Below are 21,763 nucleotides of genomic sequence, written 5' to 3'. Positions count from 1 at the left end.
ATGTTTCTGAACTGCAGGCCGCCAGATCAGCATTCAGACTATTCTGCAAAGCTATGCTGTTGTGATAGATGCAGTATGTGGTTTAGCATTGCCTTGCTGAAATATGCAAGGCCTTGCCTGAAAGAGATATCTGGAAGGTAGTTTCCAAAAAGAATTTCAAATTTTGATTAATCTGGCCACAGAATAGTTTTCCATTTTGTTTTAGTCCATTTTAAATGGGGTTTGGCCCAGAGAAGATGCCAGCATTTCTGGATTGTGTTGGTATATGGCTTCTTCTTTACATGATACAGCTTTTACTTACATTTGTGAATAGCATGGCATACTATATGTACAGATATTGATTTTTGGAAGTATTGCTGAGTGCATGCAGTGATAGTGGGATGTTCAAAGTTTTCGCAATTTTACATCAAAGAACATTTTTCTGAAATTGTTTCACCATTTTTAGATACAGCTTTTCACAGATTGGTAAAAGTCTGACCATCTTTGCTTCTGACGGACTTTGCCTCTCAAACATGCTGTTTTTATAAACAGTCATGGGATTTAGTCGAACATTGACCCTCCAGCTGTTTTTTCCCACTTACCTCTCAAGCCTTTTGTTACCCAACTTTTTTGAGATGTGTTGCTGCCATCAATTTCCAGTTGAGTTACTTTTTTTAAATGAAATGGAAAAATTTCTTGCTTTAAACTTTGGATATGTGTTGTATATTCTATTACAAATAAAATAGGATTAGATCAGATTTCCAAATCATTGTATTCTTTTTTTCTTTACATTTATCTACATTTAAGGCCTTAGTCAGACGGGCGTTTTTAGCCGCGATTTGCGCATGCGCATGCGTCCGGCGATTTTATAAAACCATTGCTTTGCAATGGTATCGGACACATGAGCGCTTTATATGCGCTCGTCCGATAAATTATAGAACAAAAAATTGCAGATCGCACCTATCTGCGATCTGTGATTCCTGTTCTCTTCTGTATATGTGCTCAATGGGGCCGGCGGCAGCAGCGCCGACCCCATTGAGAACATATAGAATACAAATCATTCTTCTCTGCCACAGCTGTAACAGCTGTGACAGAGAAGAACGATGTTTGCTCATTGAATTCAATGGAGCGGCAATACAGCCGCTCCATTGAAAGCAATGGGCTGCCGGCGTGCGCGGGGTGAATTGTCGGGAAGGGGTTAAATATATAAACCCTTCCCTGCAATTCATCCTAAAATGTGTTAAAATAAAAAAAAATTGTATACTCACCTTTCCGCTGCAGCCGCAGTCCAGCCGCGGCCGCTGTCAGTTCTCCTGAACTGCTTCTTGGCACTATTCAGCCGGCGGGGCTTTAAAATCCCCACCTGCTGAATGGTCTGCCTCTGATTGGTCACAGCCCTGACCAATCAGAGGCAGGTTTCACTCACACAGCCATTCATGAATTCATGAATGGGTGAGTGACTGCTGCCTCTCAGCGCTGAGCCAATCAGGAGCAGGTCTGACTCACATCCATTCATGAATTCATGAATGGGTGTGAGTGAGGCATGCCTCTGATTGGCTCAGCGCTGAGCCAATCAGGGGGCAGGTCTGACTCACACCCCCTTCACACCCACTGCAGGACGGCCGTGCGGAGCTCCGGCTGCCGGGAGAAGGTGAGTATACAATTTTTTTTTATTTTAACACATTTTAGGATGAATTGCCGGGAAGGGCTTATATATTTAAGCCCTTCCCGACAATTCATCCCGGGCTCGCCCGCAGCGCATTGCTTTAAATGGAGCCGGCTCTATTGCCGTCTCCATTGAATGCAATGCGCTGGACAGCTCCGGCCCGTTTCTAATGAAACGCGGCTAGGAGCAGATTTTCGGGCGATTTGCGGGTGACTTGCGCGCACCGGTCACGCGATTTGCGGATGCGCATCCGTCATGCGATCCGCAAATCGCGCGAAAAAACGCCCGTCTGACTAAGGCCTTATACAGCATTTCAACTATTTTGAAATTGGGGTTGTATATTAAAGTTCCATTTAGTCTATTTTTGTACATGGATATCAATCTAAGGCCCCACCCACACTTTTATATGGTCTTCTGTGAAACGCACACATTTTTACACAAAAAAAAGTTGAAAATGTAGCGTTTAACACCATTAAATTAAAGCCTGACTATGTATAGCAAACACATTCCTGTATTTTTTTATTTTTTTTTGTGGGATTGAAAGGCTTAGCCTTCTACTGTCCTACAGAGGAAAAATATGAAAATGTACACTACCGTTCAAAAGTTTGGGGTCACCCAAACAATTTTGTGTTTTCCATGAAAAGTCACACTTATTCACCACCATGCGTTGTGAAATGAATAGAAAATAGAGTCAAGACATTGACAAGGTTAGAAATAATGATTTGTATTTGAAATAACATTGTTTTTACATCAAACTTTGCTTTCGTCAAAGAATCCTCCTTTTGCAGCAATTACAGCATTGCACACCTTTGACATTCTAGCTGTTAATTTGTTGAGGTAAGCTTGTGAAATTGCACCCCACGCTTCTAGAAGCATCTCCCACAAGTTGGATTGGTTGGATGAGCACTTCTGGCGTACCATACGGTCAAGCTGCTCCCACAACAGCTCAATGGGGTTCAGATCTGGTGACTGCGCTGGCCACTCCATTACCGATAGAATACCAGCTCCCTGCTTCTGCTGTAAACAGTTCTTGCACAATTTGGAGGTGTGTTTAGGGTCATTGTCCTGTTGTAGGATGAAATTGGTTCCAATCAAGCGCTGTCCACTGGGTATGGCATGGCGTTGCAAAATGGAGTGATAGCCTTCCTTATTCAGAATCCCTTTTACCCTGTACAAATCTCCCACCTTACCAGCACCAAAGCAACCCCAGACCATCACATTACCTCCACCATGCTTAACAGATGGCCTCAGGCATTCTTCCAGCATCTTTTCATTTGTTCTGCGTCTCACAAACGTTCTTCTTTGTGATCCAAACACCTCAAACTTGGATTCATCCGTCCACAACACTTTTTTCCAGTCTTCCTCTGTCCAATGTCTGTGTTCTTTTGCCCATCTTAATCTTTTTCTTTTATTGGCCAGTCTCAGATATGGCTTTTTCTTTGCCACTCTGCCCTGAAGCCCAAAATCCCGCAGCCGCCTCTTCACTGTAGATGTTGACACTGGTGTTTTGCGGGTACTATTTAATGAAGATGCCAGTTGGGTACCTGTGAGGCGTCTGTTTCTCATACTAGAGACTCTAATGTGCTTATCTTCTTGCTTAGTTGTGCAACGCGGCCTCCCACTTCTTTTTCTACTCTGGTTAGAGCCTGTTTGTGCTGTCCTCTGAAGGGAGTAGTACACACCGTTGTAGGAAATCTTCAATTTCTTAGCAATTTCTCGCATGGAATAGCCTTCATTTCTAAGAACAAGAATAGACTGTCGAGTTTCAGATGAAAGTTCTCTTTTTCTGGCCATTTTGAGCGTTTAATTGACCCCACAAATGTGATGCTCCAGAAACTCAATCTGCTCACAGGAAGGTCAGTTTTGTAGCTTCTGTAACGAGCTAGACTGTTTTCAGATGTGTGAACATGATTGCACAAGGGTTTTCTAATCATCAATTAGCCTTCTGAGCCAATGAGCAAACACATTGTACCATTAGAACACTGGAGTGATAGTTGCTGGAAATGGGCCTCTATTCACCTTTGTAGATTTTGCACAAAAAACCAGGCATTTGCAGCTAGAATAGTCATTTACCACATTAGCAATGTATAGAGTGCATTTGTTTAAAGTTAGGACTAGTTTAAAGTTATCTTCATTGAAAAGTACAGTGCTTTTCCTTCAAAAATAAGGACATTTCAATGTGACCCCAAACTTTTGAACGGTAGTGTATATTTTCTTTTAACATTGCAGGCAATGCAAAACATATGGTAACATATAGCTGTACGTTTCCATACACTTTAGGGTGCATTAACACGAACGTATATTGGCTCGGTTTTCACGCCGAGCTGATATACGTTGTCCTCGTGTGCAGAGGGGGGAGGATGGAAGAGCAAGGGCCAGGAACTGTGCTCCCGCCCCCTCTCTGCCTCCTCTCCGCCCCTCTGCACTATTTGCCTCCTCTCATTGCAAATAGTGCAGAGGGGTGGAGAGGAGGCAGAGAGGGGGCGGGAGCCTCAGTTCCTGCTCCTGGCTCTTCCATCCCCCCCCTGCACACGAGGACAACGTATATCGGCTCGGCGTGAAAACCGAGCCGATATACGTTTGTGTGAATGCACCCTAAGGGCTCCCACCCACTGGCGATTTTTTTCACTGCGAAATTCGCAGGTTTTTTTTTCTGCAGGGGGTCTATGGGACTTGTAATGTAAAAATCGCGATCGCGCAAAATTGCGATTTACCGGAATATCGCGATTTTGCGCGATCGCGATTTTAGCTTTGCATGTCCCATAGCCCAAAGACCCCTGCAGAAAAAAAAAAAACGCTGCGAATTTCGCAGTAAAAAAACGCTAGTGGGTGGGCACCCTAAAGCATATATTTTTCTGATCAAACGCCCTAAAGGAAAAAAAGGGTTGAAATACAAAACTTTATTAAGAAAAAATCATTTGATCAAAAACAGATCAAAATGGATCCAAGCCTATCAAAATGTATATCATGCAAAACATGTTAAAAACTTAAATGTATGCTCAAAATGCATGTGTTTTACACGTTTTTCATGTACATTTCTTACATGCATAAAACATACATGAACGTGCCAGTGTTGGTGGGCCCTTATATGCTATGGAAAGAATGAGGATAATTGGAAAAATCCTAATTAGATTTACATATTAATCATTATATCAATGAAAGTATCTTAGAAGATTGTTTACTTTTCTCTATAGGAAGATCAGCTAGATGCAGCTAGATTGGTGCGTCATTTCCACTATACCGTGTGGCCTGATCATGGAGTCCCGGAGACCACTCAATCCCTAATTCAGTTTGTACGGACAGTAAGGGATTATATTAACAGGACACCAGGAGCTGGCCCTACTGTGGTCCATTGCAGGTACTACTAAAATGCCTTTTGGATATAGATTCTGCATCTGATCTTAATATTGTCTACTTTATAGTCATTTATGAATTATGTGAAAACCATTTTATATATTTATGTGTTTGTTTCCAGCAATAGAAACCAAGTAATCTTGTAGATATGATACCTTTTATTTACATAATCCTCAGGAAAAGTCAAATCTTGTGACAGCCTTCTAGTAGCTAAAAAGAGGTGGAGAAAGATGAAATAGATGGCTGTGTGTGTGTGTTTGGATCTCTCCACTATTTTCTATGGAAGCAGCTTGTAATGCTGTTTATGTACCTCCTATAGACTATATAGAGACAGTCATGCCCATTTAAAGCCAATTGTTCCCCGCTTCTGAATTTCCTTATGGCCATTAGTTCAGGTTGTAGGACTACCTTCCGCACAATAGCTGGAGCCCCCCACCATTCAGATATTCATGGCATATGCTATGCCAGTGCCTTTCCTTGAATCAACCTTGCTTAGTGCTCTGATAGAGGTCCCTTCATGCTTCATGATCCAGACAGCATTTATTAAAGAAATGTATCCAACCCAGTAAAATTATCATTTTTAGTATTGCTTGCTCCTATTGCTGACATGCTAACATAATACAGACTATAGAAAATCTTTAATGTATAAATTCCTATCCCAAATACAAAATAACTAAACTTTGCCTTCTCCTGTGTTTTCAGTGCTGGGGTTGGCAGAACAGGGACATTCATTGCTCTGGACCGAATCCTGCAACAAGTGGATACAAAAGATTCCGTTGATATTTATGGAGCTGTATACGATCTCCGACTTCATCGTGTGCACATGGTTCAAACTGAGGTGAGAGTGCTACTCCGAAAGGGAGCTGTACCTAATGATTATATCCTTATTCTTGATTGTATCTGAGATGATGCACTGCTTCATGACTGTTGATTCTGTAATAATGCTATCATTATAAGAGGTAAGCTGTGTAACTGACCCTAAGTAGTTATGACCTTAGAAATCCACTGAAGAACATAACTCAGTGAGCCAATGGCACTGAGTCACTGAAGAGTCACAGTTCGTTGTTGCAATTAAAGCATATCTGTTGCTTTAGGTGGCTTTGCAGAATCAGCCGCTATCAGTGTGTGCATTACCAATAAAACGGTATCTGGCCACTATATGACTTGCATCCTCCATTTATCATTAGTTTTTCTATCCATCTCTAATTGTCATTTATCTCTGAGCTGGTTGGTGGAGAATAGCTTCAATGATACCTTCTGTGCATACCTTCCCATATCTTTCTGTAGCACATCCTCTGAAGCAGCAACAGCATGAAGGACATTATACAACAATACTGACCAGTGTAGCTGTGAATCTAGTAAAGAGGGGAGCTAAAAAAAACTTACTACAGCCAGCAGAATGGCCAACAGGAGATCAGGTGAATCCCCCCAGTGGGCCCTGAACTAGGAGCGGGCCTTCACCCCTTGCACAAGTGGTACATGGCACTATATAGGCATCATACAGAATCCCAGACAAGTAATATTTGCATGTAGCTGTTCATTGGATCCAAGAATAAATTTTCCTGTTGTGCCTTAACAACCCCTGTGTGACACTGTTTGTGAGTCTAAAATATATCCAACACCAGTGGCAGCATACATGGTGCAATAAAATCCAAACTTTTTATTCTTCCATAACAAAGATTAAAAAGCAATGTTTCGACCTCAGTAGGTCTTTTTCAAGCTTAACAAATACAGACACTGTGATACCCTAAAAAAGTAAATGGTATATAACACTTTCCCAATCCCCTTCTGTCAACACCGTTTTGGAGCCCTCCCCCTACAGGTGTGACAGGCATACAATTAGTAGATCAGGTGTATACTACCTCAATAACATATGAGAATGTCCAGGGGTATCTGGGAAACTGGTGCAAACTGGTGTAAGAAGATACTGATCAGAAGGATCATGTCTTCTACTCCAGTCACACCCGATGCTGTAGTCACATCACGTCTCCTGTTCTAGTCTAATCTAGAGCTGCTGTCACATTGCGTCTTCTATTCCTGTCGCATCACGTTTTCTGCTGCAGTTACATTCAGAGCTGCAATCACATCGTGTCTTCTACTCCAGTCACACCTGGAGCATACGCTATTGAACCAGGGAGACATAGGAGAACATGGATGGTTTTAGCTTAATATATAGTTGACATCAGTTTCCCAAATACCCCTGGACATGCTCATATGTTATTCAGGTAGTACACACCTGTTCTACTAATTTTATGCCTGTTGGAAGTGTGCTGCTGATAAACATGTGGTTTTACTGTTTGTGAGTCTGTGTCTTTCTCTCACCATAAAGCAGCTGCTTCCTCTTCCTCCCCCTTTACTCTCTATAGACTTCTATGCATAGCAGCTGTAATCTGATCTCCCAGTGAAGCTGAAAATCAATTTCTCCTCTATAACGGGAAAATCCAGGGTCATGTGTGCATAAATGTACGGAGCATTAGACACAGCCGTAAGTCCTGAATGACAATTGTAAACATCAAACACGATAAAGTGTCAGCTCTATGTACAAAATATGCTTTATTTCCTTTATAGACAGGACATCACATAGCACAGAAGATGTGTTTCTATTGACAAGCGGTCTTGATCACATCTGATACACTTAAAGTTCATTTACACAAACAGATGATTGCTCACAATTCGTCAGAAACTGACAGTTTTGAGTGATCATTTTGCATTAGCTACTAATGGGCTAATCATTAGAGATGAGCGAGCACGCTCGTTTAAGGCTGATGCTCGTGCAAGCATCGGTCTTTTCGAGTAACTGATTACCCATCCGAGCACCATGCGGGGGAGCGGCGAGGGGCGGGGGATCTAATGCATCAGATTACATGGCCGTATTCCCGCTTTCATGCCGGGCCGAAAAGATAACCCTGGAACTATCTTTTTGGCCGGAATACGTTGGACGCTGCATTGGCTCCTATGGGAGTCAATGACAGCAGCCCGAGAAGGGAAATGGGAGGGAGTTTAGCAGTGTGACTCTCAGCCTTGTTAACTGAACCCAGTTATCTGGTTCCTGCCTCCTGGTCCTGATCCTGCCTCTGTTCCTAATTAGACTCATTATAAAAGCCTGACCCTACTACTGTGCCAGCGCATGATTATTGTGCTCCTAGCCTTAAAGGGGTTGTCTCGCGCCGAAACGGGTTTTTTTTTTTCAATAGGCCCCCCGTTCGGCGCGAGACAAACCCAAGGGATGGGTTAAAAAAATATATATATATTACTTACCCGAATCCCCACTCTGCGACGACTTCTTTCTTCCTTCTTTAAGATGGTCGCCGGGATCTTCACCCATGATGCACCGCGGGTCTTCTCCCATGGTGCACCGTGGGCTCTGTGCGGTCCATTGCCGATTCCAGCCTCCTGATTGGCTGGAATCGGCACACGTGACAGGGCGGAGCTACGATGACGACGGGGGACCAGCTCTCCAGCACGAGCGGCCCCATTCACCAGGCAGAAGTACGGACTGCGCAAGCGCGTCTAAAAACGCCAGAAGACAGTGAATTTAGAGGGATCCATGGCGACGGGGACGCTAGCAACGGAGCAGGTAAGTGAATAACTTCTGTATGGCTCATATTTAATGCACGATGTATATTACAAAGTGCATTAATATGGCCATACAGAAGTGTATGACCCCACTTGCTGCCACGAGACAACCCCTTTAATCAAGCTACAGTTCTATCTGCTCCTCTATAATTTTACCGAGACATTCTGATACTGACCCCCGGCTTCCCTTCTGACTTTTCTCCAGACCTGCAGCTACCTGAGGCTCCAATCCAGTGCTATAACCCACTACAGTGGCATCCATTAGGTGTGCACATTGAGAAATTTTCCAACATGTCTAGAGGTGTGGCTAAATATGGCTTGATTTTAAACTGCGGATTGGAAGCATTCTGTCTTAGTAAGCAGGAGTCATTATAGACAGAATTAGTGCTTCCATGACAACGGAAGGGAAATGCTTTAAATGAAGAATAATTCCTAGTCTTGGTACAAGTAGAAAGGCTGGTCTTCTAATCAGTATTGTCAATAAAACCTAGGCAACAGGTAATGATAGCTCATCACAAGAGGATCGCTGTATAATATGCTGAATATGAATAATCATCTAATGTTCTTACACAATGCTGGGTGCACAAGGTTAGTTTTACTGTCGTATAGTAAAATATTTAATATGAAGGAATTATCTGTAAAACTGAAATGTTCTCTGAGGATATTAAAGAATAATTAGTGTTTAAACTGGTGTTCAGGATTGCAAGAGTCCAAGCTCCAGCACTATATATCCATTTTAGTATGCAAGTCTAGGCTCCTAATTCACAATAGTTTGGCTAAAGTGATTATGTTACAGATTTATCAAATAAAACAAATGTCAGAAAGCAATTCATCTGCAGTTACTCCCTGCATAAGGTAGAAGACACCATGACACAATCCTTTTTTGCAATTCACAAGTGAGTTGCTTCTACATGTAGCAAGAAATCGTTCACCCGTTAAAACTTTTGTTTCTTTTAAACAGGATCATTAACCCTTTGCAATCCAATTTTGGATTCAGGGTTTCCTAGGTGGCTTTCTCTTTCTGCTACTATACAATGGTGCCATCTGCTGGTTAGAGCCAGTACTGCGGTATAAGACATGCTGGAGAGGCCCCCGACAATTGAGCGGCCATAAATCTTCAGTAAGAATACCCTGCCGGACATTTTCCGACATCGGAGCTGTACAGCCTTTAATCAGAATGTCTTTAGACATCAGACAGGGGATTGGAAAGGGTTAAGTCATTCAGTTTGCTGTACCAGTGATTGAGAAGTACAGACAGAATGATCAGTGTTTAAAGCGAACAATTAGCGAACGAGGCAACTATGATTTTTATGCTTGTATAAAATAAACGGTGAAGATAAGCAAACAAATTGTGCTTCATCGTTCAGTCGTCGGCCGTGTTCACACTGAACGGTTATTGTTCAAATACAAACGATCCCCCTTACACTGCTCACAGCTCCAGCATTGAGCTCCACTAACCCATTCAACACCATGCCATAGTAGAGCTTTCACAATACCAACTCCTTCTGTGGGTTTCCCTGCTCTATCAACTACCCTCCTCCACGGCTACACAGGTAAAAGACCAGTACTGCTCCTCTCTACACAGGTTTCCTGCTCATTTTCTTTTCTGTCACCCCAGATACACCCTGTATACTATTTTCCATCGTCATCCACTTCCCACTCTGTTTGTTCTGCACTCCGTTTATTGGTGGTGTCCCCAATCAGTCTAATCTCAATACAGTCTAACCACCTCCAAGTCTTTTCACGTTCCTGGCAGCATTTCCAATATCAATGAGCCCCTGTCTTCCCCCAATACTAGACCAGTCTAAAGATACAGAAAAAAAAGAATTGGGTTTGTTTCAGTTTCTGAGGGTTTTTTTGCGGACGCGAAAAACAGGTGGCTCATGGGGGAAAAACACTGACAAACACAGATCGAATACGGCCCAAATAAGGAGGCCACATGGAGGATGAAAAAACATCCGTTCTTTGCGGATGTAATACAGAATTTTTTTTCACAAAGCCTTCCTCTCTCCCTCGATGTCCCGACTTCTTCCTTTTTTCTCTCCCTCTTCACTGTCCATCTTCCTCCATCTACCTCTCAGGCTGTATTCACATAGCCGAGTTTTTCATGTGAGTTTTGTTCGAGTCCAAGATTGACAGAACTGACACGGAAAAATAACCAATTCAATCTACTGAGTCCAATAACACTTGCCATTTCTCACTCAGAGTCATAGACCAAGTTTGAAAAATCACTGCTTGTCCTATTCTGGTCCAGTTCTTACATGAGATTAGGATATTCAAATGTACAGTTTCCCGCACACCAGACTGCATATGGACGAGGTGCCCATGTGCTGTCTGATGCAAGTAGTGCCCAAGAGTTGTGCAGAATTACGTTGTTTTCAATATCACTCCACTTTGAAATGTTTTAATGCTTTTCAGTACATTTTGTGTTGAAATAAATAAAACCATTAAAAAAATATAACTTTACCTGCAAAATACCAGCTCTGTTAACGGGAATATAAAACAGGTATGATTTTTTGAAAGTGGGGAGGAAAAGGTATAGATGAAAAACAAAAGCAAATGCAGAGTGTTGTTCTTCCAAAAGAACTGAACTCACATTAAAAAAAATGTTTTTCTCTAAACTACTTATCTAAGCCATTCTACTTAAGTCATGCAGGGAATCGCTCTCTATATATCAAATATATGCTAAGTATTTCTATAAGTTACGTCCTGTATCTGCTTTGTTGCATTATCATATAATGGTAATAAGGGCAGCCACTTTCACAGAAGAGGATTCATTTTAGAAGGATTTACAGTACATTGCTTTCCAGTTTTTTGAATAAAACATAAACATTCAGTTAAGACATTAGGATTGATGTGGATTTTATTCCAAATGAATCTTCCTCTGTTAAGTTGGGAACAAATTATTATGATTTTCCAGCAAATACAAAATATCTTCTATGATGTAAAATAAATTATATTGATTTGGCAGAAATAGCCCAAGATGCTTAGAACAACAGAGAAAAAATGATCACCTATTTGCATTCTGTTTACCAGAATATGCTGTAAGAGCAAGTCCCATGTGTCACAATATATTTCAGGAGTGGAACATCTGCCCCCGGGTTGTTTTAGGGACCTTTCACACCGAACAGAATTTGTCCGTGCAGACATTTCTGCGTCATAATGTTTTCCCTATGGGGCTCGAATTCCGCATGTGTTAAAATCCTCGCGTCTTTACTTCAAAAGTGCAAGACTTCAATTCTGCAGCGGAAAAGCTTTCTGCTGGGGAATTAAGGACATACTGCGCAATTGTTCTTGCGGATATCTAACATACAGGAAATGTAATTTTGCACCTAAAGTCTGCGGAAATGAATGTAATAAATTCCGCAAGACGTTTTGCAGTTAAAAATGCAACAGAATCCGCATCTGCACTGCGTTCTGCGGACAATTGTGTCCCATGGGAAAGGTCCCTAAAACTTTTAAGCCAACATCACATCCTATGTACTGTGCCAAGTGGCTCCTGAAGAAATGTTGGTACTTGCTCCGCCGTATATGACAGCTTTGCCTAACACTGCATGTAAATCCAAATCATAGTATACATGAAAGCAAATGTATCAGAGGCTCCTATGTCAGTGCAAGAACAAACAGCAATGTACTCTCATTGTCAAAATATCAAGCACCTAGAAAGAGTTGTCAGAATGGAATGAAACTTTCTATGTGTGATTGTAATGTTGATATAAGTAGGTGATTACAATATCAGAGCAATAGGATCATTTACTGTGGAAAACTCAACACTTGAATGGAGGCTGTAGTATCCTGTTGTACCGCCTCTAGCTTGGATGCAAGATGTGATACAGGAAAGCATAGAGGCTCTAGTACCATGTTGTACCACCCCTAACTTGGATACAAGATGTGATACAGGTGGGCATGGAGGCTCTGGTACCCTGTTGTACTGCCTCTAGCTTGGATACAAGACGTGATACGGGCGGGCATGGAGGCTCTAGTACCATGTTGGGGCTGCATCTTGCCTGGATACAAGATGTGATATTGGCGGGCATAGAGGCTCTTGTACCATGTTGGGCCACCTCTAGCTTGGATGCAAGATGTGATATTGGCGGGCATAGAGGCTCTTGTACCATGTTGGGCTACCTCTAGCTTGGCTGCAAGATGTGTTACGGGCAGGCAGAGAGGCATACAGGTTCAGTATGGAATCCTGCAGTGTATTGCTCCACATTTGCTGTAACAGAGCCTCTGGATCATGCAAAATCATAGGCTGTCAAAGTTGGTGTCCTAGATACTCTACATGTACTACTGGCAATAAATTTGGTGACCAGGCAGGCCATTGAAGTTTGGCAATGTTGTGAAGGCATTACTGTGACTCCCTTGTTGTGTGCTGCCATGCATCATTTCTTAGAAGCCCTGCCATGAGAAGAACACATGTGGCTGTAGGATGTCCTGAAAATATCACTGAGCTGTCATTGTCCCTCATACCACTACTAAGGTTGACCAACTGTCATATGTTTTGGCCCTCCAGACCATCACACCAGCAGTGGTGGCAGTGTGCCACTTCACAGCAAAGGCAGGAGTGGGGCACTCAACCCTAGGTCTCCAGATACAAATACAACTATCATGAGTTTCCAAACTAAACCTGGATTCATCACTAAAGACAATCCGATTCTACTCTGTAGCAGTCCAGTTTTGTTGTTCACAACACCACTGAAAATGGAGGTGATGGTGGGTGGCAGTACACTTAATGGACGCCATGAGACCAAATGTTCTTCGGTCAAGAACCTGAAAATGGTTCAGACAGACACGGGCCTGTAACAATGGTGCCATCTGTCTCTGGATGGCAGACAATGAAACAGTTGGAGCTGCACATACTTGTCAAACAATCAGACAATCCTCTCTACTGGTGGTCTATGGAGGGCGTCCTGAGCCCAGTCACCTTGTGTGCATTTCCACATGCATTCTTGGGTCCCAACACTTCCTAACAGTCTAGTTAGAATGGCCCAGGTGATGACAAATCAACGATATGACCATCCAGCTTCTCACATTCCAATAATGCGTTCTCTGTTAACTGGGCAAAATCTCTTTATGTTGTAGTGGTGAACAAGCTCTACACAAGTGGAAAAAGCAGTCCACTACACACAAGCAGCCTCTGAGAGCCTTTTTTATAGATCAGTGGTAGAAACCTTTTTATTCACAAAGAGTACATATGTGCTGGGAATTCAGCTTGTTTTTGGGAGTCTTTGGAATATATTAATCTAAATGTTATCTTTTTCAGATTTGTTTCATAGTTATAATAAAGAGAAAACAATAAACTGTGAAATAAAAGACCGTTTGGGAACATCCAACAATGCAAACACTGTAGTTTATGATTGCAACAATAAGTTGTAATTAGAGATGAGCGAACGTACTCGTCCGAGCTTGATACTCGTTCGAGTATTAGGGTGTTCGAGATGCTCGTTACTCGTAACGAGTACCACGCGGTGTTCGGGTTACTTTCATTTTCTTCCCTGAGAAATTTGCGCGCTTTTCTGGCCAATAGAAAGACAGGGAAGGCATTACAACTTCCCCCTGCAACAGGGGCGTAGCTAGAGGCTCATGGGCCCGGGTGCAAAAGTTTAGCTTGGGGCCCCCTTCCAGACCCGTCCACCCACCACTCCTTTTCACAGCTACTCCTTGTATATCACTTTTAGCTACATTACTGTTTTTTTTAATGACCCATTCACGGATCATTAGTAATCAGGGGTTTTAGATTTTTAAAACATCCAGAACACAAGCCTCAAGGCACGCTTTGCTTCCCCAAGACAGAAAAAAATAATTATATATACACATACATAATACAGGCACACATACATTGGGGACAGCATGAGCTAACTTTTATAACATGTTAGGGCTCATGTCCACGACCAGGTTTTCACCACGTATTATGCACACGTGGTAATCCCAGCATGCTCTCTTTCTCTGCGTACCACGCAACGTGAGCCCTGTACTCTTGTATGATACGCTGCCCATACGCAATACATTGTTTCCATACGCATTGTCACTCTAAACAGAGTGGGGAATTAAAAAAAGAATCCCCCTGTGCATGTGCAGCGCCACACAAAACCGTATGTGGTCCCTGCCGGCAGCGTGCATGGCTGGGAAATGTGTGACATGCTGGTGGTCTCCCACAGTCTTGTAGGCTTACGGCTGTGGCATTGGCATTGAGCCCTTAGTCACCAATACAGCGGCTCGGTTCTAGCATACCTCTAATAGTGAAGTCAGGTGCCGGCTCGCAGAACCCCCCTCACTCACCCCCACTCCCCATCACACAGAACCCCCCTCACTCACCCCCACTCCCCATCACACAGAACCCCCCTCACTCACCCCCACTCCCCATCACACAGAACCCCCCTCACTCACCCCCACTCCCCATCACACAGAACCCCCCTCACTCACCCCCACTCCCCATCACACAGAACACCCCTCACTCACCCCCACTCCCCATCACACAGAACCCCCCTCACTCACCCCGACTCCCCATCACACAGAACCCCCCTCACTCACCCCCACTCCCCATCACACAGAACCCCCCTCACTCACCCCCACTCCCCATCACACAGAACCCCCCTCACTCACCCCCACTCCCCATCACACAGAACCCCCCTCACTCACCCGCACTCCCTATCACACAGAACACCCCTCGTTTCCCCCACTCACCATCACACACAGAACACCCCTCACTCACCCCCTCCCCCTTCTTAATCATACCGAGGAGGTTCCCTCTCACTGACTGCACTTACTTTCACTATGGTCTCTGCGCAGGCAGGCACATCGGTGCACATATCCGGGCACATCGGTGCTTCCTCCCAGGACCTCCGCTCAGACTCCTCCCCTCTGATGATCTCTGTGCTGGAGAACCAGATGGGGGAGGGGTCTGAGCGGAGGTCCTGGGAGGAGCGCCGATGTGCAGGAGAGCCTGCCTGCCTGCGCAGAGACCATAGTGAAAGTAAGTGCAGTCAGTCAGTGCCGCCTGACTGACTGCAAAGTAAGCCCCGTGGGCCCCCTGGGGCTCTGGGGCCGGGTCGCAACCGCACCCCCAGCACCCCCTATATGTACGCCAGTGCCCTGCAACGTTCAAGCCCTATACCACCCCCCTGCAGTGAGTGGCTGGCGAGATTAGGTGTCACCCGAGTATTAAAATCTGCCCCTCCTGCGGCTCGCCACAGATGCATTCTGCATTCTGGTATCTTGGTGGAGCTGCTATAGGGAGAGTGTTAGGAGTATTTTAGGTTTCAAGAACCCCAACGGTCCTTCTTAAGGCCATAAATCTTCTCTATATGCGCTCAATGGGGCCGGCGGCAGCAGCGCCGACCCCATTGAGAACATATAGAAGACAAATCCTTCTTCTCTGCCACAGCTGTAACAGCTGTGGCAGAGAAGAACGATGTTTGCCCATTGAATTCAATGGAACCAGCAATACAGCAGGTTCCACTGAAAGCAATGGGCTGCCGGTGAGCGTGGGGATGAATTATCGGGAAGGGCTTAAATATATAAGCCCTTCCCTGCAATTCATCCAGAAATGTGTTACAATAAAAATATATACCGGCGTATAAGGTGACGGGGCATATAAGACGACCCCCCAACTGTCACCTTATACGCCGGCAATACAGTGGAGCAAAGAATAAAAATCATTACTCACTTCTCCTGGCATTCTGCGGCACTGCTGCAGGCTGTCGCTCCCTCCTGGTTCCCGGAAGAGCATTGATTTCTCTACGAAGGGCTTTAAATCCCCGCCTCCAGAAACACACGTGCCTTCAGCCAATCACAGCCAATGACAATGATGTCATTGAATGGCTGTGATTGGCTGTGTTTCTGGAGGCGGGGATTTCAAGCCCTGCATCCAGAAAGCAATGCTCTGCCGGGGACCAGGAGGGAGCGACAGCCTGCAGGAGCGGCGCAGAACGTCAGAAGAAGTGAGTAATGATTTTTATTCTTTGCTCCACTGTATTGCCGGCGTATAAGGTGACAGTTGGGAGGTCGTCTTATACGCCCCATCGCCTTATACGCCGGTATATATTTTTATTGTAACACATTTCTGGATGAATTGCAGGGAAGGGCTTATATATTTAACCCCTTCCCGACAATTCATCCTGCGATCGCCGGCAGCCCATTGCTTTCAGTGGAACCTGCTGTATTGCTGGCTCCATTGAATTCAATGGGCAAACATCGTTCTTCTCTGCCACAGCTGTTACAGCTATGGCAGAGGAGAACGATCTTTACGCTGACAGTGCGGGGGGGGGGCCACTCTTGCCGCTATTGTGGCTTAATAGTGGGACCTGGGAACTTGAGATGCAGCCCAACATGTAGCCCCTCGCCTGCCTTATCCGTTGCTGTGTCGTTCCCATCACTTTCTTGTATTGCCCCGATTTTCACAAACGAAAACCTTAGCGAGCATCGGCGATATACAAAAATGCTCGGGTCGCCCATTGACTTCAATGGGGTTCGTTACTCGAAACGAACCCTCGAGCATCGCGAAAATTTCGTCCCGAGTAACGAGCACCCGAGCATTTTGGTGCTCGCTCATCTCTAGTTGTAATCTAAATTGGAGATAAACACTACTATTTGGAAGCTCTCCTAGCGATAGTGTGAATCCTTTCTTTTCTTATTTACAACGGAAGCCCTGTACTAACATTATCTATAATATTTAATGTACAGTATATTCAATGTATATCGTAATCCCTCAAAATACCAACATTTTGTGGCCCTCATGTCCCCAAAGTGGGTCTTCAAGGCAACAGCAAAATCATATGGTGTAGCTACCCAGGATATGGTCAAGCATGAGCACTGTTGTGTGCTGATGGTTTTACCCAACTGTAAAGAACCGAAGAGCTACTCTGGGGGCACTGCGGTATGTCCTGGAGTTGTGCCATGTCTCTGTTTATGTATCTGTGTTTGGCCTCTTTTTAAATTCCTGTGCCCTGTGTTCTCGACATATATAATTTGCCAACAACAAGAACAGATTTGGAAAGACCTAATTTTTGACAATGTTCCTTGACCTGACATATATGTGCAGTAAATATTGACTTTATTTAATGGAACTGTACAAAACATTCTACAATGCAGTTTTTTCAAAGCTGGTTCACCTTCCTCTATAGTTCTTGTGTCTGTGGTTATTAATACTTGGTGTCAGTCGCCGACCAGAGATAGAATTAGATGATAGAAAGCCGAAGCTTTTTATTTACCAGGATGGATGCCACCATTCCATCTAAGTAGTGAACATACTTTCAATCTATCACTGCTTTCCTGAACACGAAGTGATAATTAATCAGCTCAAGTCTTATCTCCAGAGGAGCCGTGAAGTCTGTACATTACTAATATAACCAATAGAAAAGTGTAAAGCTTTCCAGATGCTAAAGATTTCACACTGTTCTAGCAAACAATATTCACATATTTCAAAGCAGAAAACCATAAAAATGTTCTGCATAGAAAACTACATTTCATTTTCCCAATTAATAGCACAATATTTTAATTAAGTGTTGAAGTATATTTTACTTATGGGTATGTGAGCACTAGTATAGAATAAATCTTCAAATTGTCCTGCTCAATGCAACAAAGTCACTAAGAAAGTCACTTAAACTATGATATTACATCAAATTGATATCTTGAACAGCAGGTCCCATTGCCTCATGACAATAAACAGATGCATATATACAGTCACCTCCCAGTTAAAACCAATGAAAGTTGTGGAGGCCTATGGGTGGGAGCATCGCTTGTGACAGTATAGAAAAAGAGTCCAGTACCTGGGGGGCCCTGTGTTCAAAACCTTAGTCTTTGAAGTAAAATCATCCAGCATTCGAACAAACTGGGGCACAAGCATATGATCTCCTATGTGTTTCGGACCAGGGGAGTAACTATAGAGGATGCAGGGGATGCGGTTGCACGAAGGCCCAGGAGTCTTAGGGACCCATAAGACCTTTCTTCTCCATATAGGGAGCCCAGTACTATGTATAAAGCATTATAGTTTGGGGCCCTCTTACAGATTTTACATGAGGGCCCAGAAGCCTCAAGTTACGCCTCCATTTCAGACTATAATACAGCCCTTACTCATGGAATACAAAGGACTATTACAGTCTGAAACAGTTAGGTGATTACCTGCTTGTCCTCTTTTGTTCAGATGTTGGAATTTTTGGCTTGAAAGCATAAAGTTTTGATCACAGGACCCTCCAGTTGCTGGACTCTGACTGGGGCTGAACCGTGCACCAAACTGAGATCCCACTGTATCTCAGTTACGTTTGTTCCTGAGAGTATATCTTCCCTGAAAAATGGGTCTAGGGCCTACTTGTTCATGATTTCAACTGGGATCCCTATACCCAGATCCCTATTGATCTATCAGAGTGCTCTCTTATTTGAATACCTGACACATATCTTTTGGGGGTCTTTCAAGTACTCTTGGTGTAATTGTTTGCAGCAGTTTCTCAAATTACATATGTAAATATACTGATAATTTTTAGTTACATGTATACCCTTTTCCACAAACTCTTATCTTTTATGTATTGTATGTATTTTCTCTCAACCTATTTTCTGAACCTGAACTCATGATCAAACGTCTGTGTGACTTCTTGTCTATACAATTTGGAATATGCTTGGGATGTTTATGAAATCTCAGTAATAACCAGCAGCTTAACAAAATTGTTTCCAAGTGTAGGTAGAAAAGTGTAGCTTAAATTCCAATACAATATTACTGGCTATTAACACAGAATAAGATGTTGCTTTCAGGTTATTATAAACGCCTACAACATAAGAACGTCTCTTGATACTCAACATTTAACTTTTTTTTTTTGCATCTTTTTTCATATAAATGGCAAATGGTATTTTTATGAGAATTCCCCATTACTCATACAAATATTTTTTTTCCAGTGTCAATATGTTTACTTGCATCAATGCGTTAGAGATGTCTTAAGAGCCAGAAAACTGCGAAATGAACAAGATAATCCAGTATTTCCAATTTATGAGAATGTGAATCCCGAATATCATAGAGGTGAGATTATCAGGAAACTAAGAAAATACGTTTAACCTTCACTTATAACCTGATTTAAAGCCTTAATCCACTCTTTTTTTTACAGAAAATGTGTATCCCAGGCAATAAATCCCCTAATACCATCTGCTTCAATCAAGACCAAGCTATGTTTCGCACGAGATGTAGTGTATGTTCTCAGTATTTCTTCTGCATCTTGTAATGTATGTGTAATATAACTTGTACATCCCATCATGTCTCATGATACATGTAAATACATATTTGTTTACTGACTGTTTACTGTTTGAAGACAAACTATGACAATTCTGCAATAGCTGACGATTTACATTGTGTCAATGTATCCAGCGCATTTGCATTAGTGCATTGACATCTCAGTGACATATTATCCAATCACATCTGTGCCAGGGACTTCTTCGTCTTCTGTCAAACTGCATTTGGCTAAGAACATTATTTTCATGTAGAATAAAGAAGCAGGAACAATCTGTCATTGAAATATGTGGAGCTTACCTCATAAACCATGATGAGATTGGGCCAGTGTTCTATACTTGAAATGGAAATGTGTTGTGTATAAAACCACAAGATTAATCTCACTTTCTAGTTTGTAATAGTGGCTTGTGTCACTGCTTATCTATTCATTACTCCCTCTTACTAGATAATTACAATAATTGCGGTAGTATAACTTTTATGCACTTATAAGTTACCTAAAAGTTTAGGGGTTTGTGTCTGTAAAGTAGACAAGCTATAGACATCTGGTCCAAATCGTAGCCAGATCTTCATAAGATATTGGAGACCTTCTAGTTCTAGTCCCTTATAATGATATCTTGCACGGGTCAGTCTCTACTTTTTATAGGTTGGTGGTGCTTCCATTGCAATTTTTTCTGTGCATTTACTGTGATTGAACATATTCTGATAATGCACACATCCCTGATATAGGCACTTGCCTAAATGATGTTTGCCTTGATCAAGGTGATTGATCTAGTTGTAATATAAGCTATTTTATTTTGTACATCAATGCTGGAAATCACAGTGGCAGTGCTTTAACATATAGTTTGATTTCTGCTAATAGAGCATCACTGAATAAATGTGTTGTCCAGTTGTAAACTATTGGTGGCTTATGCTCAAGACAAGTCATCAATAGTAGATCAGCAGAGCCCCTTACTCGGATTCAGCTGTTTTCAGGGCTGGCATGCTCATACATTGAGCTGATTTCTGCAGGAAGCAGACAGCTCCGTTATTATACAGCGGTCAGGCTTGTTATTGCAGGCTAGGTTCTTATTGAAATGAATTAATACTTAGCCTGCAATATCAAACTGCACTAAGAATGGAGCCATTTGCTTCCTGCAGAAATCAGCTGAGTACACAAGTGTGACGGCTTGGTGAACAGCTGATTGGCAACGGACCCCAGCTGATCTACTATTGATGACCTGTTCTGAGGATAAGCCATCAATAGTTTACAAATGAACAACTTCTTTAAGTGCCACCTATTGTATTTTAGGCTGGTGACAATTAAAGAAACTTTCCCAGCAAATACTACTATACTCAGGAAAGGTCATTAATAGTTGATTGGCTGAGGTCTGCCATTCACGACCCCGGCTAATCAGCTGTTCAGGGGCCTACTGTCATTGCCACAACACACAGTGTATGGAGCGGAAGCAGATCACTTGGACCCCTGTGCAGTGGCTGGCGTTAGTAACTGCAGCTGTCAATGATTTTAATGAGGATTTTTCAATATTCCAGCATCACTGTGATTGAAAAATTGCTCATGTGAATATACACATTGAAATCAATGTGTTATTAATAGGGATGAGCGAGTATACTCGCTAAGGCACTACTCGCTCAAGTAATGTGCCTTAGCCGAGTATCTCCCCGCTCGTCCCGAAAGATTCGGGTGCCGCCGCGGGGCGGGGAGCTGCGGGGGAGAGCAGGGAGGAATGGAGGGGAGATCTCTCTCTCCCTCTCTCCTGCCCGCTCTCCCCTGCTCCCCGCCGCAACTCACCTGTCAGCTGCGGCGGCCCCCGAATCTTTAGGGACGAGCAGGGAGATACTCGGCTAAGGCACATTACTTGAGCGAGTAGTGCCTTAGCGAGTATACGCACTCATCTCTAGTTATTAACATGTGTGAGTTCTATCTATATCGCTATTGGACGGAATTCGCCCATCAAACTTGCCTGTGTGAATGCACCCCA

General features: G+C 43.2%; 1 protein-coding gene across 2 annotated transcripts in view; it reads left to right on the top strand.

Annotated features, from left to right (window-relative positions):
• The window catches only part of PTPRB (protein tyrosine phosphatase receptor type B), a 159,569-nt gene extending 138,193 nt beyond the window's left edge, over positions 1 to 21,376 (top strand). For both annotated transcript variants that reach the window (XM_066591635.1, XM_066591636.1), the window contains 4 exons: positions 4,840 to 5,003; positions 5,702 to 5,837; positions 19,460 to 19,580; positions 19,666 to 21,376. In XM_066591635.1, coding sequence (XP_066447732.1) covers positions 4,840 to 5,003; positions 5,702 to 5,837; positions 19,460 to 19,580; positions 19,666 to 19,688 — 444 coding nt within the window. In that variant the 3' untranslated portion in view covers positions 19,689 to 21,376. The remainder of the gene's footprint in view (positions 1 to 4,839; positions 5,004 to 5,701; positions 5,838 to 19,459; positions 19,581 to 19,665) is intronic.
• Positions 21,377 to 21,763: the final 387 nt, after the last annotated feature.

This window comes from Eleutherodactylus coqui, chromosome 2 (assembly GCF_035609145.1).
Source record: "Eleutherodactylus coqui strain aEleCoq1 chromosome 2, aEleCoq1.hap1, whole genome shotgun sequence".
NCBI classification, from domain to species: Eukaryota; Metazoa; Chordata; class Amphibia; order Anura; family Eleutherodactylidae; genus Eleutherodactylus; species Eleutherodactylus coqui.
Note: the sequence above shows the minus strand (reverse complement) of the source record. Positions and strands in the feature narration are given on the sequence as shown.